A 14,018-nucleotide genomic window follows, 5' to 3' on the forward strand; every position below is an offset into this window, starting at 1 on the left:
ACCCCGCCTCCCAGGCAGCCTGTATTTGTGTCTGGTTTTTGTAAATAGGACCTCAGGAAACCCTTGTGCAAGGGCAGAGCAACATTTGCAACTTGCATGAGGCTGTGCTGGTAATGGAAAATTGGATGGTTAGAAGGGTAAGGGTCAGGGTTCAAATCCAGAAATGTTGTTATTAGGCAGGAGGTTTGAAGGCTGAACTGAAGCACTTCTGAGTCCACATTATGATAACAGATGGGCTTTATGATATCTGGCACAGGGTCCTCCCAACTGCAGTTGCCCACACACCCCATTTTTTTTCCCTTGCCAATCTGCTTAAACACCATGTTGGACAGGAATTCCTCATGGCACTGGGATTTAGAAGTTTAGTTTAGTTTGTTTTTTATTGCAACAGAGCTCCTGCTCAGATTCCAAGCCATGAACAAAACAGCTGCCCCAGTTGCAGGGGCCAGGAGGGATAGGGAGCTGAAACTCCCACAGGGCTCTCCTAAAGACTCCTTGCCTTCCTCAGCCTTATCATTTTGTCTCTTAAAATACATCTTGGGTAACAGAAAGCACCTATCAACTGAAGAAAATGAAATCACAGAATCTTGAGAGACGAAAAGGGGCTGGTGCCTGGCATCTTGTTTGCAAAGTGCCTGGCCGGGTGGCATGTGCTGAGACCTTCTGGTCTCTGGGAGGGGCTGTGGCAACCAGAATGCTAATGCTTTGCAGCAAAGATCCCTTTTACAGCAACATCTGACCACTCACTCCAGGGGATATAGCTGGGTACTCAGTATTCTTGCCATGTGGGATAGCAATGCAAAAAGACCAAGAGGGCAGGATCAGTGATTCTGAGCCAGAGACTAAGCCCACCTGGGTGGGACACAGTCTTTTGAAATATTGGTGGCCCCTGGCATGGCCCAGCCAGAGACCAGGGTGCAGGGCAGCATAACCTGGGCTCCCAGGCTCCAGGTGATGGCCTCATTGCCACCCAGAGTCAACCCACCAAGACACTAGCTCAAGTTGATGGCTTCCTCAGCTCATTCCTGGGCGAGGTCTACTCTGTTGGGTACAGTCCACACTGCAGAGCCGGTGGCTGTCCTAACTGAGCACCAGGAGGGTCAGTCTTAGAGCAACCATTGCCATTATAGCCAGCTCCTGGATCACAAAAGGGGAGGGACATTGGCAGCAGACTTTCTATTCTCCCCTTGATGAGATACAAAGATGGAGGAAGAGTTGAATGGTTCTCCAAGAAGTAAGTCTGAGACCAGCATGAGCACCCTGAGGTGGCAGCTCACACTCTTTAACCCAGCACCGTGACACCTGCTTCTAGCTGTACTTTGGTCTTGGCCCCTACTGGATCCACAAAGAACCAGAGCTGAATGTGGCAAGACCCCGACAAGGGTGGAGGGGAGGAGAGGTCATTGGAGACTCAATCTTTATCTACCCAACTTTGTGGGGCTCAGCATGGCTTCCCCCAGCACTGATGGTACCCCTGCAAGGACCTGCCTCTTCATTTCTGACTTTCCCTAAAAGGCGGGAGAACAAGCTTAAAGAGGCCCTGTTGCTCAGCTGGACCTGAGCCTCCTACTCCTGCCCCCTCTTCTACCCAGCTACCTCAGCTGGCCTTTCCTATTCCTACTGACCTCCTGCATGCAGAAAATGGGGCTTCCCTGCTCTTTAGGCCTGCACCTAGCAGTGCTCCCTGCCAAATCTGGTGCTCATATATACCCCCTGCCCCAAGCTAGGACACTAAGCATGGGTAAATGCTGGGATGGGTAGACCTTGTGGGAGGAACCTTCCTTGGTGAACTCAGGGTCATGCTATTCTCACTCTCTAGGAACAGGGGATGAGAAGCTCATCTGGTTCCCTCCCCGCTGCTTGGCCACTATGCAAATGGGCCCACAGTGGGCTGAGATGATGATGTGGGATAGATGGCTCTCTGTGACCATCAACACCATCCTACCTGGGAAGGCAGGAGCAAGGAGCAGGGTGTAAAGGGGTTGGAGAGAGCAGGACAGAGGCTGTTAGGGTGCTCAATGCACTGAAGAGGGTTTCGTTGCATTGAGACTCTGCAGTTTATCCTCAGATGCCTTGTCAGGGAGCAGCACCTCCACAGTATAGCTGAGATTCTTGGCATACAGCAGGCTGTAGGTGTTGTCAAAGCGCAGGACATCTGCAAAGACACGTCAGGCAGAGTGAGCCCAGCACATATGGACAGCTGGTGGCCCTGGAAATGGGCTGTCCAGGGCCTTGGGTGGGGCCTGAGAATCAGTCACTGCCCAGCCCCTAGCCCATTGCTCACTCCTACCTCCTTGGATGGTGCCTGTAGTACATAAAGGAATCATGAGACCCACTACATGCTGTGTCGCCCCTTTTAGCCACTAGGCATTACATCAGCCCTTCCAGCTTCCTGAATCCTCAGAATGACCTATGAGGAAAGTGCTGTCATTCTCATTGCTATGGATAAGTGTCTCCCAAAGGTCCACATGTTAAAGGCTTGATTCCAGGGTGGTGCTACTGGGACATGATGGAATCTTTAGGAGGTGGGGCTTTGTGGATGTCCTTAGGCCATTGGGGGTACCCTTAAAGGGGATCGTAGGACCCTATTCTCTCTCTCTCTCTCTCTCTCTCTCTTTTGCATCCTGGCTTGTGATGTGAGTGGTTTTATTTCACAATGTGCTCCCACCATGATTTGCCACCCACCAGAGATCCAAAGTAATGGGGTTGCTAGATCTTAGAGTGGAAACTGCCAGACCATGAGCTAAAGTAAACCTTTTCTCTTTATAAGTTAATTGCTTCAGGTATTTTGTTATAGTGACAGAAAGCTCATACATCCATTGTATGAATGAGGAAACCGAGACTTAGAGAGGTGATATGACTTTTCAGTGACCAGAGGGCAAGGGAGAGGAACTGGGACTCCCTTATCCCAATGGCTCAGCCCAAAGAGCAGCCCTACTTCCTCTGGAGGCAAGCACTAACTGAGCTACATGAGCAGCTTTTCCAGCTCACAGATGGAAGGCATTTCCTATAGTGCCAAGGTCTAGCATGGACTTTGGGACATGGAATCATCCAGACTTCTCTTTCACCACCTTCCTAATACTCCCTTTCCTCAGGCTGCACTAGGTAATATATTGGTTAAAGTGTTACTAACACAAATCCTCCTTCTTCACAGGAAATTGACCTTGTCTTCCCTCCCTCCTTGCTCTACTCACTATGAAAGTGGAAGGTGAGCAGTTTCTTGGTGCTATAGTTAGATTTTGAATGTCCCCTAAAAACCCATGTATTCAAGACTTGGTCCCCAGGATAGTGCTATTGGAAGCTATTGCAACCTTTAGGGGGTGTGGCCACTCCCCATCTTTGGTCATTGGGACATGTCTTCAAAGGGGGTTGTGGGACCCTGTCTCTTCCTTTCTTCTTTTGCTCCTTGACTTATAAGCGATTTTGTGCTACTTCACGCTCCTGCCATGATGTGCTGCCTTGCCATAGGCTCAAATCAACGAGGTCCATTGATCATGGACTGGAACTTCCAAAACTGTGAAACAAAATAAATCTGTTCCCTTAAAAGTTCATTATCTCAGGTATTCTATTGTAGTAACGGGATGCTGACTAATATACTGTGCAGTACTGTTTCTGGTAAAATTAACCAAACTGCCTCTGTCCTGGGTGATCTGAGAACAAAGGATAAGCAGCTAGAGGAAGCCACCTTTTGGGGATTCCTGGAGCAGGGTGGTCCATGCAACTAGCGGTATGCCCATGGCTATTTACTCTCCTGCCTCAGCCTCCTATGGAGAGTTCCCAGGACTGAGCTCACAGCCCCAGACTCAGAACTCCAGCTCTTCCTCTGTAGTGAATCTCTGCCCTTGTATTCACATGTAGGGGCCACTTTTCAGATCTAAGATTCCAAAACCGACTCCCCTGGACCCTGTGGGACCTAAGAGCTTATAAGATCCCCAACACACTCCCTGTGAGCTGGAAATAGTGGGCACACAGAAGGCTGGACTGGCAAGAGATGACCAGCTCTTTTCTCTGTCAGGAAGAGGACAATAACTCCAGTGAATCCTGCAGCTCTTACAGACACCAGCCTTGAAGCAGACGAGGCTCCCATCCTCAGGCACCAGGTGGGCATTGTAGCGCTGGCTGGGCAGCACCTCTGTCATCTCCCCAGCCCTCTGCCGCTCCCCCATCTTGGTCTTCAGGAAAACCCCAAAGCCAATGTCTCCACCATCTGATGCAAATTGCCACCTGCAACAGACAGAGCCCCACTGATGACCTCCTGCCCGGGCCCTGGAGCCTCTTCCAGTTGCACCCAGGTGTGGAGCGGTCGCTGTCCCTACCTGAGCACACAGCCTGGGAACAGGATCTCATTTTCCACATGCTGGGAGGAGCCACGGCCCACGGTCACTGTGTGCTCATACTGCATCCTCACCTGCTTGCACAGGTGGTAGCTCTTGGGTACCTCACCCCCGTAGTTGATCTGTGGGTGAAGGTGGGTGAGTAGACACTAGGCCACGGTGGTCTCCCCTCTGCCCCCATCCTCTGGGCACTCCATACCTTAGTTATGCACTTGGGGTTGCCATCAGGGTCAGTCAGAGTCCCCCCAAACTCTACAGGCAGCTGGTCGGGGCTGATGAACTTTGACAGCTCCTGCTTCCAGTTGTCTATGTGGGAACAAGAGGGGGCCTCCAAGGAGCTCAGGGAGATCAATAGAGAGCCCAGGAAGGAGACATAGTATGTCCCTGGCTGTACCCTGGGCATCTACTCCTAAGAGTATCCAAGAGCTTATGTGGTTTCCAGGCCATTGGTCTAGGAGTCAAAGCCTTGCTTTTGTATACAGAAGCTGACTGGGTCACCCAGGGTCAGTGACTGAGTCAAGATGAGCCAGACAGAAATGGGGCCTTCAGCATTGACCTCTGCAGATGCAAAGAGGGTCTCTCCAGGAGACCAAGTCACTCACCTCCCAAAATCACTATCTTCTTGCGTGTCTCCTCACTCATGAACGATTTAACCAAGTTGAAGGCCACTGGGAAAAGTCTGGGGGCTGAAACACATAAAACTCCCTCAAGAAGCTGGACCAGAGAAGACACTGGTATATAAAGCCATGCCCAGGGGCATGTGCTAGACAAGATTTGGACAGATCTAGATTCTGCCACTCCCTGCTATGTGACCTTCAGCTAATAACTCACCTTCTCTGAGTCTTAGTGCTGTGAAATCATGTTATGGGTAACACTTGGCACAGTAGCTGCCTCTCAATAAATGGCTGTATCCCCTATCCCAGTTGTAAGGGGTTGGGCCAAGTGTCAAAATTGACCCCAGTGGTGCCTCTGTGTACTTGTGATTTTTTTCAGGTGGCTTTGGGATCCTCTTTAGTACAAGTAGATAGGGCATCTGCTTTAGACTTCCTGTCTCATCCCAACTTGGTCCCTCTCACTGAGTACTTTCTGTGAATTGGGCTCTGTGCTATCTTCTCCATAGAGTGTCTCATACCAGCTTTCTTTCATTGCCTCCTCATCCCACAGAATGAGAAAACTGAGTCTCAATGGTGTGAAACAGACTTAACTCAAAGTCACAGAACTAGTTAGATTCAACCCAGATCATCTGATTGCAGGCACCCATGGCGACCCCCTCCCTGCATGACCATTGAACACAGGGATCATTCCTGCTCAAAGAGTGTTCATTAGTCAGCATGGTCCATGGACTGTTACCAATCTAGAATGAAGTAAGTAAGGAAAATAACAGCAAACACGGAGAAACTTAGAACTTATTCGACATTGCTGCAATATACCAGTGTAGGATTCTGCATGTTACAAAAGTATCAGTCTGCCCTACTGAAAGGCCTGGAACTCAGAACCCAAACAAACAAAAGAACCAGTTCTTCACAAAGGATGGTTTGAGAAGCCCTAAACTCAAAGGCTGATCTACTGTCCCTCTTACCCCGTTCCCCACTTCTCCCTCCCCAGAACCCATCCCAGACATGGGCTTACCTCGAACAACAATTAAATTCTTCATTGTCTCAGGATAATTTGCTTCCACCATGGCAAAAAACTGTGAAGTCAAGATGAGGCTGGTCACGGCCTTACCCCTCCATTTCTGTGGCCTCTGACACTGCTGAGACAAGAAGCCCACCCCTGGCCCCTCCTGACTTCCCCAGGAGTGTATGTTCCCTCCTCTGTGTTATTCTAGCTCCTGTATCCCCTTGGAGGGTGGACTCCAGGTGAGCATGGCTGGCTGGTCTGTGGCGCCCCTGGAAGGCATCTCCACTTTCCCACAGACCAGAAGCTAGTGTGGACTGCAGCTCCCTATTAGCCTGGGAGCTACCGCCACTCCAGCCTCTGGCAGCACCTGCCTTACCTGCTGGTAGACCTCCACTGCCGGCTTCCACAGATGTTTCAAGCCCAGTCCCTCCATGTCAAACACCAACAGCACCATCTCAATCTTCCTACCCAGCTGCATAGATCAGAGCAGTTATACTGGTCAGACCATAGCTCCTGGAGAGCCTGGCCAGAGAGATTCAGGCACTTCTCCTGACCTCCCTGCCGCCCACACCCTTGGCATTTTACAAACATCTGTAGTTTCATGACTGTATTCAATCCAGAGCTATGCTTTTGGCAGGCGGTGTGGCCCTGGGTGGATTTTTTTTAGTTGTAGTGGGACACAATACCTTTAATTAATTAATTAATTAATTTGTGGTGCTGGGGATTGAACCCAGGGCCTTTTGCATGGGAGGCAAGCACTCTCTCTACCAACTGAGCTACATCTCCAGCCCCAATACCTTTATTTTATTCATTTATTTGTATGTGGTGCTGAGGATCAAAACCAGCACCTCGCACGTGTTACGAGAGCGCTCTACCACTGAGCCACAACCCCAGCCCTCTGGGTGGATTTTTAACCACTCTGATTTTTAACCACTAGCTCTCTTTCTTTGTGAAATGGAGATAATTCTAGGTTCTGCTAGAATTGCTATGAAAATTCAGTAAAATGATGCATAAAGAACTCAGAGGCTGGCATTTGTATATAGTATCATCATCATCATAATTATCGACTTCAATTGGGAGCCTCTATGGTCATGATGACGACACAGGACTTGCCCTTGTCATGTGGAGTCAGTCATTTGCCAAATCAGGCCACAGTGACATATCAGCTCCACCAGAGGAGACTTCTTAGCCTCATTACTTATGTAAACACACAAAACCAACTAGGCCACATATGGCATTAGATTCAACCTAAAGGATACAGAGGATCAAAGAGCAGCTCAAGGCAAAGAGAAGAGATCTGCAAAGGAGGATGTGGAAGCCTTCTTGAATCAGAAGCTTCATGCCCCATAAAGCTCAATATTTGTGTTTCAGCAACTCCCGAGTAGCTTCAAAGGCCCCTCAAGGGATGCACCTAGTTTCAGGGTTACTGTTATCAGGGACGCTCACCCAATGGTGTTTGTTGTTATAAAATTTGTAATGGTGGGATATTGTTTCCATAAGCAAAGCTGAGTATCCACTGTTCTCAGAATTCCCAGAAGAACAGAGCTAGATCTTTATCTGCACCCAGATCAGCGTCTCATGTAGAGGCTTTGGTGACCCTAGACTGATGCAAGTAAAGTATGATGTACACCTTGGATACTCACAGAGGGGGACAGCAGGAAGAGCTCATGTTTCACCAGACCTCTAAGTATGAGGGGTAGGGGGACAGGGTGTCATCCTTCCCTGGACCTAGGGCCCCAAACTGGACAGACTAGGTCCCCATGTGCCCCACCCCCACTCCCCAGTTGCTCACCTTTTGACTCTGCAGCTCACACTCCTGCAGAAGCAACTCAAAGGCCTTGATGCGTTTCCGGATCAGCTCCTGCTTGGAGGCTGACAGGAGAAGACCCTTGGGGTCGAGGGTCCCAATGATGTCAAACCACACAGGACAGCCTTCATAATCGTAGCCACACAGACCGCCCGAGTCATACCGCTGGATCACCTGGACACATGGGTAAGGCCCTGACTCAAACTGGCCCACTAGACCATGTCCCTGCTCCCTCAGGTGGTTGTGAGTTGGGGGACAGAGGGACATCAGATGGCCTAAGAGATGCTGCATGGGGCTCACCTCTGAGGGCTGCCATGAAAGGATGTTGTCCAAGTCCTGTTGCTTCCGGAACTCCATGTGCTGCAGAGACATGAAAAGGCTTGCCCCCAAAGGCCTCTGCAGGCACCTAGGGACACCAGACCAGGTCTCTTTGCCCACAGCCACCAATGTCCTGTCAGAGCATCTGCAGGCTCCACTACACAGAACTAGGAATAGGGACAGGAGGAGGGCTTGAAGGGGAGGGACCCAGGTCTGATGTAGACAGGAAGCTGAGGACGAAGACATTTGAGAATGGGCACACTTTCTCACTGACTACTCGGGGAACAGCCTGCAGGAAACAGGACCCTAGGGATGATGGGTCCTCACCTTCCGGAGCATGTCCTCTGACTTCTGCAGGTCGAAGTTCCGAGCTGAAAGAAGAATGAGGGAAGAGGCGCTGGAGGCCAGATGGAGAATAAGCCACTTTCTGAAAGCTCGTGAGGACATGATGGGGGTGTTCCCAACCTTTTCCTGACACTCCAAGAATACTCTGGGGTCTGGAAATGTTTTCTTTTCTTTTCCTTTTTTTTTTTTTTCCCTTAAGCAAGGATCTTTACTCCTCTGAAAGACACTGGAGGGCCCTTGATTTCTGTTTCCAGGCCTTTGAAAACTTTGAAATCTAGAAGTCAATCTAGCCTGCAATAGTTGGCATCCTCCAAGGAGCTGAGACCCACAGTGTTAAGGTGCTAAGAAGCATGGGATTTGCAATCAGACAGACTTGGGCTTGAATTCTAGTTTTGTCTTTTTTGTTTCCTATGCAACCTGGAACAAGCCATTTACCTTCTCTGAGCTTTATTTTAAAAATATGTTAAATAGGAATAATAATTTGTTTAGTAATTCAAAGGAAAGTGTGAGATAAAGTAGATAAAGTGCTTGGCATAATACCTAGCTCACAGGAGGTTCTCACTATTTTTGTGTGTGCTAGGGATTGAACCCAGGTGCTCATACATACAAGGCAAGCACTCTACCACCGAGCTATGTTCCCAGTCCACAGTTAAATTCTCAATAAAGAGTAGCTATTGTTGTGATTACTTATTTTGAAGAAATTGTTATATTTTAATAAAAAATGTTATGCTCTATTTGATTTAATTAATTTTTGGAGACAAGCTATGTTACCCAGATTGACCCTGAACTCCTGGGCTCAGCATCCCAAGTGTCTAGGGCCACAGGTACATGCCACCACACCCAACTATGTTCTATTTTAGAAATGCCATGACCATTGCTCTCTAAGACCACTGTCTCACTGTTGAATTTGTTCATTGATGGAGCTGCTCTGAGATGCAAGATTAGAGATTTTCAAGTGGAAAGGGCCTGATATCACCCAGAATTCCTCTGCCCTAATCATGAACCACCTCCAGCAATAACCATTGAGGCCACTAGCTCAATTCTGATTATCTCCCATAATGTACCGTTCATTGCCTAAACAGACAAATAGCCCACAGCTCTTTTTAAGTACTGGAGATTGAAGCCAGAGGCACTTCACCACTGAGTGTGCCCTAGCTCTCTTCTTTTAATTAATTCATCTATTTATTGAGATAAGGGCTCACTAAGTTGCTGAGTGTGGCCTTGAACTTTCATCCTCCTGTCTCAGCCTCCCAAATTGCTGAGATTACAGGCTGGTGCCACTGCTTCTGGCTCCTCAGCAGCTTTGACTGAGGCTAAATCTGCCACACAAGTGATCCTAGTCCCATTTTCAGAGGTCATATATATGTTTGTCAATGGAAATCTGTGCAAATATATCAAGAGGAGCTATCAAGTGTAAATTGTTTTTTACACTTGTAAAAAATATTTTCTCCCAGTTATATATTTATTTAAAAATCACCTCTGTGTCAGTGATGTTCAACAGAACTTTCTATAATGACGGGAAATGTCCTATCTTTGGTTAGTATGACAGAAGATCTCAAGTTTTAATTTGGCTTAATTTACATTTTAATAATTATATGTGCTTAGAGGCTACTGAACTGAACAGAGCAGTTATATATACTTCAATGATTTTAAGATTTTTTTCATATATAGATCTTCTGTGCTCCAGGTTAAATGTCTTGTTATTTTATAAGCTTTGTTGTTACTTGGAATAATATACATTTTTTCATGATATTTTACAATTGGTTGCAGCCACAGGAAAAAAAATACTATTGAATTTTGTATCTGGAAATATGGTTAAGCTTTCTCTTTAGATCTAGAGTTTTTCTGTTGATCCTGTGGTTTTCAAGGGAGATATGTAATGAATCTGAAAAACTTTTAACTCTTTCCTTCCAGACTTTAAACTACTGATTATTTTTTCTTTTCTTATAGCATTAGCAAAAGTCTCTAGTTCTGTTTAAATCATAATGTTCACTGGTGTCATCCTCTCCTTGTTTCGGATCTTAAAGGAAATGTATCTAAAATTTACCCTTATTCATAACATTTGTTGGGGATTTGTGCTATGTTACCATTACTACCAAGTTAAGGAAATTCCCTTCTATTCCTAGTTTGTAAGAATTGTTTGTTTTTGTTTTTGGGTGCTAGAGATTGAACCCAGAGCCCTGTGCATTCTAGGCAAGCATTCTACCACTCTCCAGTCCCCAAGACATTTGTCTTATAAATAGGATTTGAACTTTTTCAAATGCTTCTTCTGTGTTAATTGAGATAGCCATATGATTTTTCATTTCTAAATCTATTAATGATTTCAATGACACTGATAGATTTTTTTAATGTTGAACTATTCTTGCAGACCTAAGATAAATTCTTCTTGGTGATGTCACATAATTTTAATACGCTAATGGATTCTATTATGTAATATTTTATTTATATTTATTACTATATTAACAAGTAAAACAGGTATAGACTTCCTCGTTTTTGTTTTAATTGTTCTTATCTATATTTGAAATAATACTCAAGACTCATAAGAAAAAAACCTCATTCTTGGGGCTGGGGATGTGGCTCAAGTGGTAGTGCGCTCGCCTGGCATGCACGGGGTGCTGGGTTCGATCCTCAGCACCACATAAAAATAAAATAAGAGATGTTGTGTCCACTGAAAACTGAAAAATAAATATTAAAAAATTCTCTCTCTCTCTTTAAAGAAAAGAAAAGAAAAAGCCTCATTCTTTCATATATCCTAAAACAATTCATATAAGATAGTAATTAACCAGTCTTTAAAATTTTGGAAGAATTTTCCTATAAAGCCTGGAGTTTGAGTTTTGGGGGAGTAGAGGTTTTTACTACCTTTTCCATTTCTTTCTTTCGTTTTCTTTTTCTTCTTCTTAATTTTTTCAGTGTTGAGGATCAAACCCAGGGCCTCTAACAGGCTGAGCATGTGTTCTACCACTGTGCTATATCCATAGCCCCTCAATTTCTTTAAATTTATTAGTTTGTCATTTTCTATTTCTTCATGCTGGATTTTAGCCCTATATATTTTTTCCTAGAAATTCATCTATTTCATCTATATTTTTAAATTTACTAGTACATAATTATTCACAATATTATTCTATTATCTGTTGGGGGTTCTTATCCTATAAACAGTGCTTTGGGTGCTGATGATGGGATATGAGGATAGAGTTTTTAGTTGTACCTACTATGTGCCAGACTAAGGGGACCAGGGCAGGCATAGATACTGCCCTTATGGGGCTGGAGGTGACTGGGAGAAACAGACACTTATGAAGAATGGAGATAAAGAAACAGAGGGGAAGGACATCAGAAGGAGGTTTAGGGAAGGCTTGTTATTATTATTTTTTTAAATATTTATTTTTAGTTGCAGTTGGACACTATACATTATTTATTTATTTTTTATTTATTTTTTTTTTTTATGTGGTGCTGAGGCTAGATCCAGGGCCTCGAAAGTGCTAGGCAAGAACTCTACCACTGAGCCCCAACCCCAGCCCAAGGCTTGTCATTATTAGGCCTGAGGGAGAAGCCTCTGTGAAGCTCAGCTCCATCACTCAAACTTCTCTTGGTCTATATTCAGGGTAGGTAAGGCAGGGAGTAACATGGCTGACACCCACGTGGATGGTCATATCTACAGTCCTGTCACCTACAGCAGGAAGTAAAAGGCCACACTCGATCTGAGATTCTTTCCTTTTTCAATGATCTGGCAGCTTAAGGTATCTGTGATCTGTGATCTGTGATCTCACTTACTTATCAAGAACACACCAGACACCCAAAAGCTGGATTTAAACCCAAAAAGACTTCACAGGAGGAGAAAAGACTGATAGGCTACGGTTCAAATGCAGTTTGAGCATGTCCCCAAGGTTTCATGAGTCGAAATTTAATCCCCACTGTGAGGTATTAAGAGGGTGGAAACTTAATCTAATTCTGGTATTTAGAGATGAGGCCTCTGGAAAGTGGTTAAGATTAGATTAAGGTCATCAGGGTGGAGCCCTCATGGTTGAATCTTAGCAACTTGATTAGAAGGAGAAAGACCAGAAGAGAGACAGACATGCATGCTCCTTGTCTCTTGCCATGTGATGCCCTGTGTCATCTGGAGACTCTGCTAACAAGAAGGCCATCACCATATGTGTGAACCTCCAAAATGGTGAGCTAAATAAACCTCTTCATAAAGTTACCCAGTCTCAGACATTTCCTTATGGTAATAAAAGAAAATGAATGAAGATGTGCCTTGTCAATTGGTTTCTAGAAATACTCTGTTCCAACTCCTTCTTTAGCTCAGGCACATGACAATGATATGCTCCCTTTTAAAGCAAAACAAAACAAAAACAAACAGAAACTACTACAGCCAAAAGGATCTTAAGGAGACAAATGATTAAATGTAATGTCAATGTAAAATGAAATCTGGCAATAGAAAAACTAAGGAAATCCATATAATATAGAGTTTTTAGTTATAATAATGATGATGTATTCATATTGATTCATTAATTGTAATAAATGTATCATACAAAGATAAGATACAATAATAGAGTACAGGGTATATAGACCATTCTATGCTATCTTTGCAATTTTCCTGAAAAATCTATAACTGTTTTAAAAAGTAAAGTTTATAAAAAAAGAATTCTTAAAAAAAGGATGGAACAAAACAAAAGGAAACAACCAGCCTCTGGAGGCTTCCTTCATTCGGGCCTTGTACACATCTGTGACCTCATGTTTGACCCACAGACACCGTAAAGGTAGGGACAAATATGCCTGTTATATATAAGAGGAAAGTGGGGATGAGAGACAATGAATGACTTGCCACAGCCTAGAATGTTGCATAGCTGGGGTTCAGTTGCAGGCCTATTGAAGACTGGTGTTTTGTTTTGTTTATTTGTTTTGAATAAACCAAAACAAACATTGGAACTTCTTTTAATAATATTTTTTCTCATCCCCACATCCCCACTCTTCCCCTCACTCTTCTCTACACAAACCAGAGTTCTGAAGACTGGTGTTTTAAACCATGCAGTGTGTGTCTAATTTCTGGGCTAATCTCACCTCAAGTACAAAATTCATCCTGTGAGATGCAGTGAGTTAAAATGATTTTTTTCCCCTAAACCTTGCTGTGGTTTCTGTTATTCGTTTGTTAGGCTGTTGCTATAGTTACTTCAAGAAACTCTTTCTCTCCCTTTATTTAAATCCACTTCCTTAATTGTTGGCTGTACTCAGTGCCCTCGGGGACATGCAGTTTCCTCAAGGAAATAAAATAGCTCTGTCCACAGGCAACTGGATGTAGGTCCAAAGGCAAGTCCTGAAGATGGTGCTCAATGGTATCTCATTCAAGGCCAGGCCAGTTAATTCCTGAGGACCTTCTGGGTGTTCACTCTAACTTTACCTCGACTCTGTGCCTACTCACTGACTCATACCCATTTTGCAGATGCAAAAACTAAGATTCAGTGGGGATTTTGTGTGGTGTTAATGCACATGGAAGCTCAGAATTTAACCCGGAGCAGGAGGATGCAAAGCCTGTTATTTACTGCTCTGCAGCATTGCTCCCCAGGTTTACCATGCTTTCTCCTGAGACCCCCCCCCCCATT

The 14,018-nt window shown here is 45.1% G+C and overlaps 1 protein-coding gene and 1 non-coding gene across 4 annotated transcripts in view; both read right to left on the reverse strand.

Moving 5' to 3' along the window:
• Nucleotides 1-353: 353 nt before the first annotated feature.
• LOC107158477 (SEC14-like protein 4) overlaps nucleotides 354-14,018 on the reverse strand; it is a 17,855-nt gene continuing 4,190 nt past the window's right edge. For 2 of the 3 annotated variants that reach the window (XM_048798231.1, XM_048798232.1), the window contains 10 exons: nucleotides 8,407-8,450; nucleotides 8,062-8,121; nucleotides 7,747-7,935; nucleotides 6,331-6,426; nucleotides 5,964-6,024; nucleotides 4,937-5,020; nucleotides 4,534-4,640; nucleotides 4,317-4,456; nucleotides 4,065-4,224; nucleotides 354-2,155 (listed from right to left, as the gene is read on the reverse strand). In XM_048798231.1, coding sequence (XP_048654188.1) covers nucleotides 1,931-2,155; nucleotides 4,065-4,224; nucleotides 4,317-4,456; nucleotides 4,534-4,640; nucleotides 4,937-5,020; nucleotides 5,964-6,024; nucleotides 6,331-6,426; nucleotides 7,747-7,935; nucleotides 8,062-8,121; nucleotides 8,407-8,450 — 1,166 coding nt within the window. In that variant the 3' untranslated portion in view covers nucleotides 354-1,930. Of the gene's footprint in view, nucleotides 2,156-4,054; nucleotides 4,225-4,316; nucleotides 4,457-4,533; nucleotides 4,641-4,936; nucleotides 5,021-5,963; nucleotides 6,025-6,330; nucleotides 6,427-7,746; nucleotides 7,936-8,061; nucleotides 8,122-8,406; nucleotides 8,451-14,018 lie in introns of all 3 variants that reach the window. The other variant, XM_015504909.2, reaches the window with a different exon arrangement.
• On the reverse strand, nucleotides 6,664-6,741 carry Trnag-ccc. Its single transcript has one exon. It is a non-coding gene; the product is annotated as a tRNA-Gly (tRNA).

The sequence above is a fragment of the Marmota marmota genome, unplaced genomic scaffold, assembly GCF_001458135.2.
Source record: "Marmota marmota marmota unplaced genomic scaffold, marMar, whole genome shotgun sequence".
NCBI classification, from domain to species: domain Eukaryota; kingdom Metazoa; phylum Chordata; class Mammalia; order Rodentia; family Sciuridae; genus Marmota; species Marmota marmota.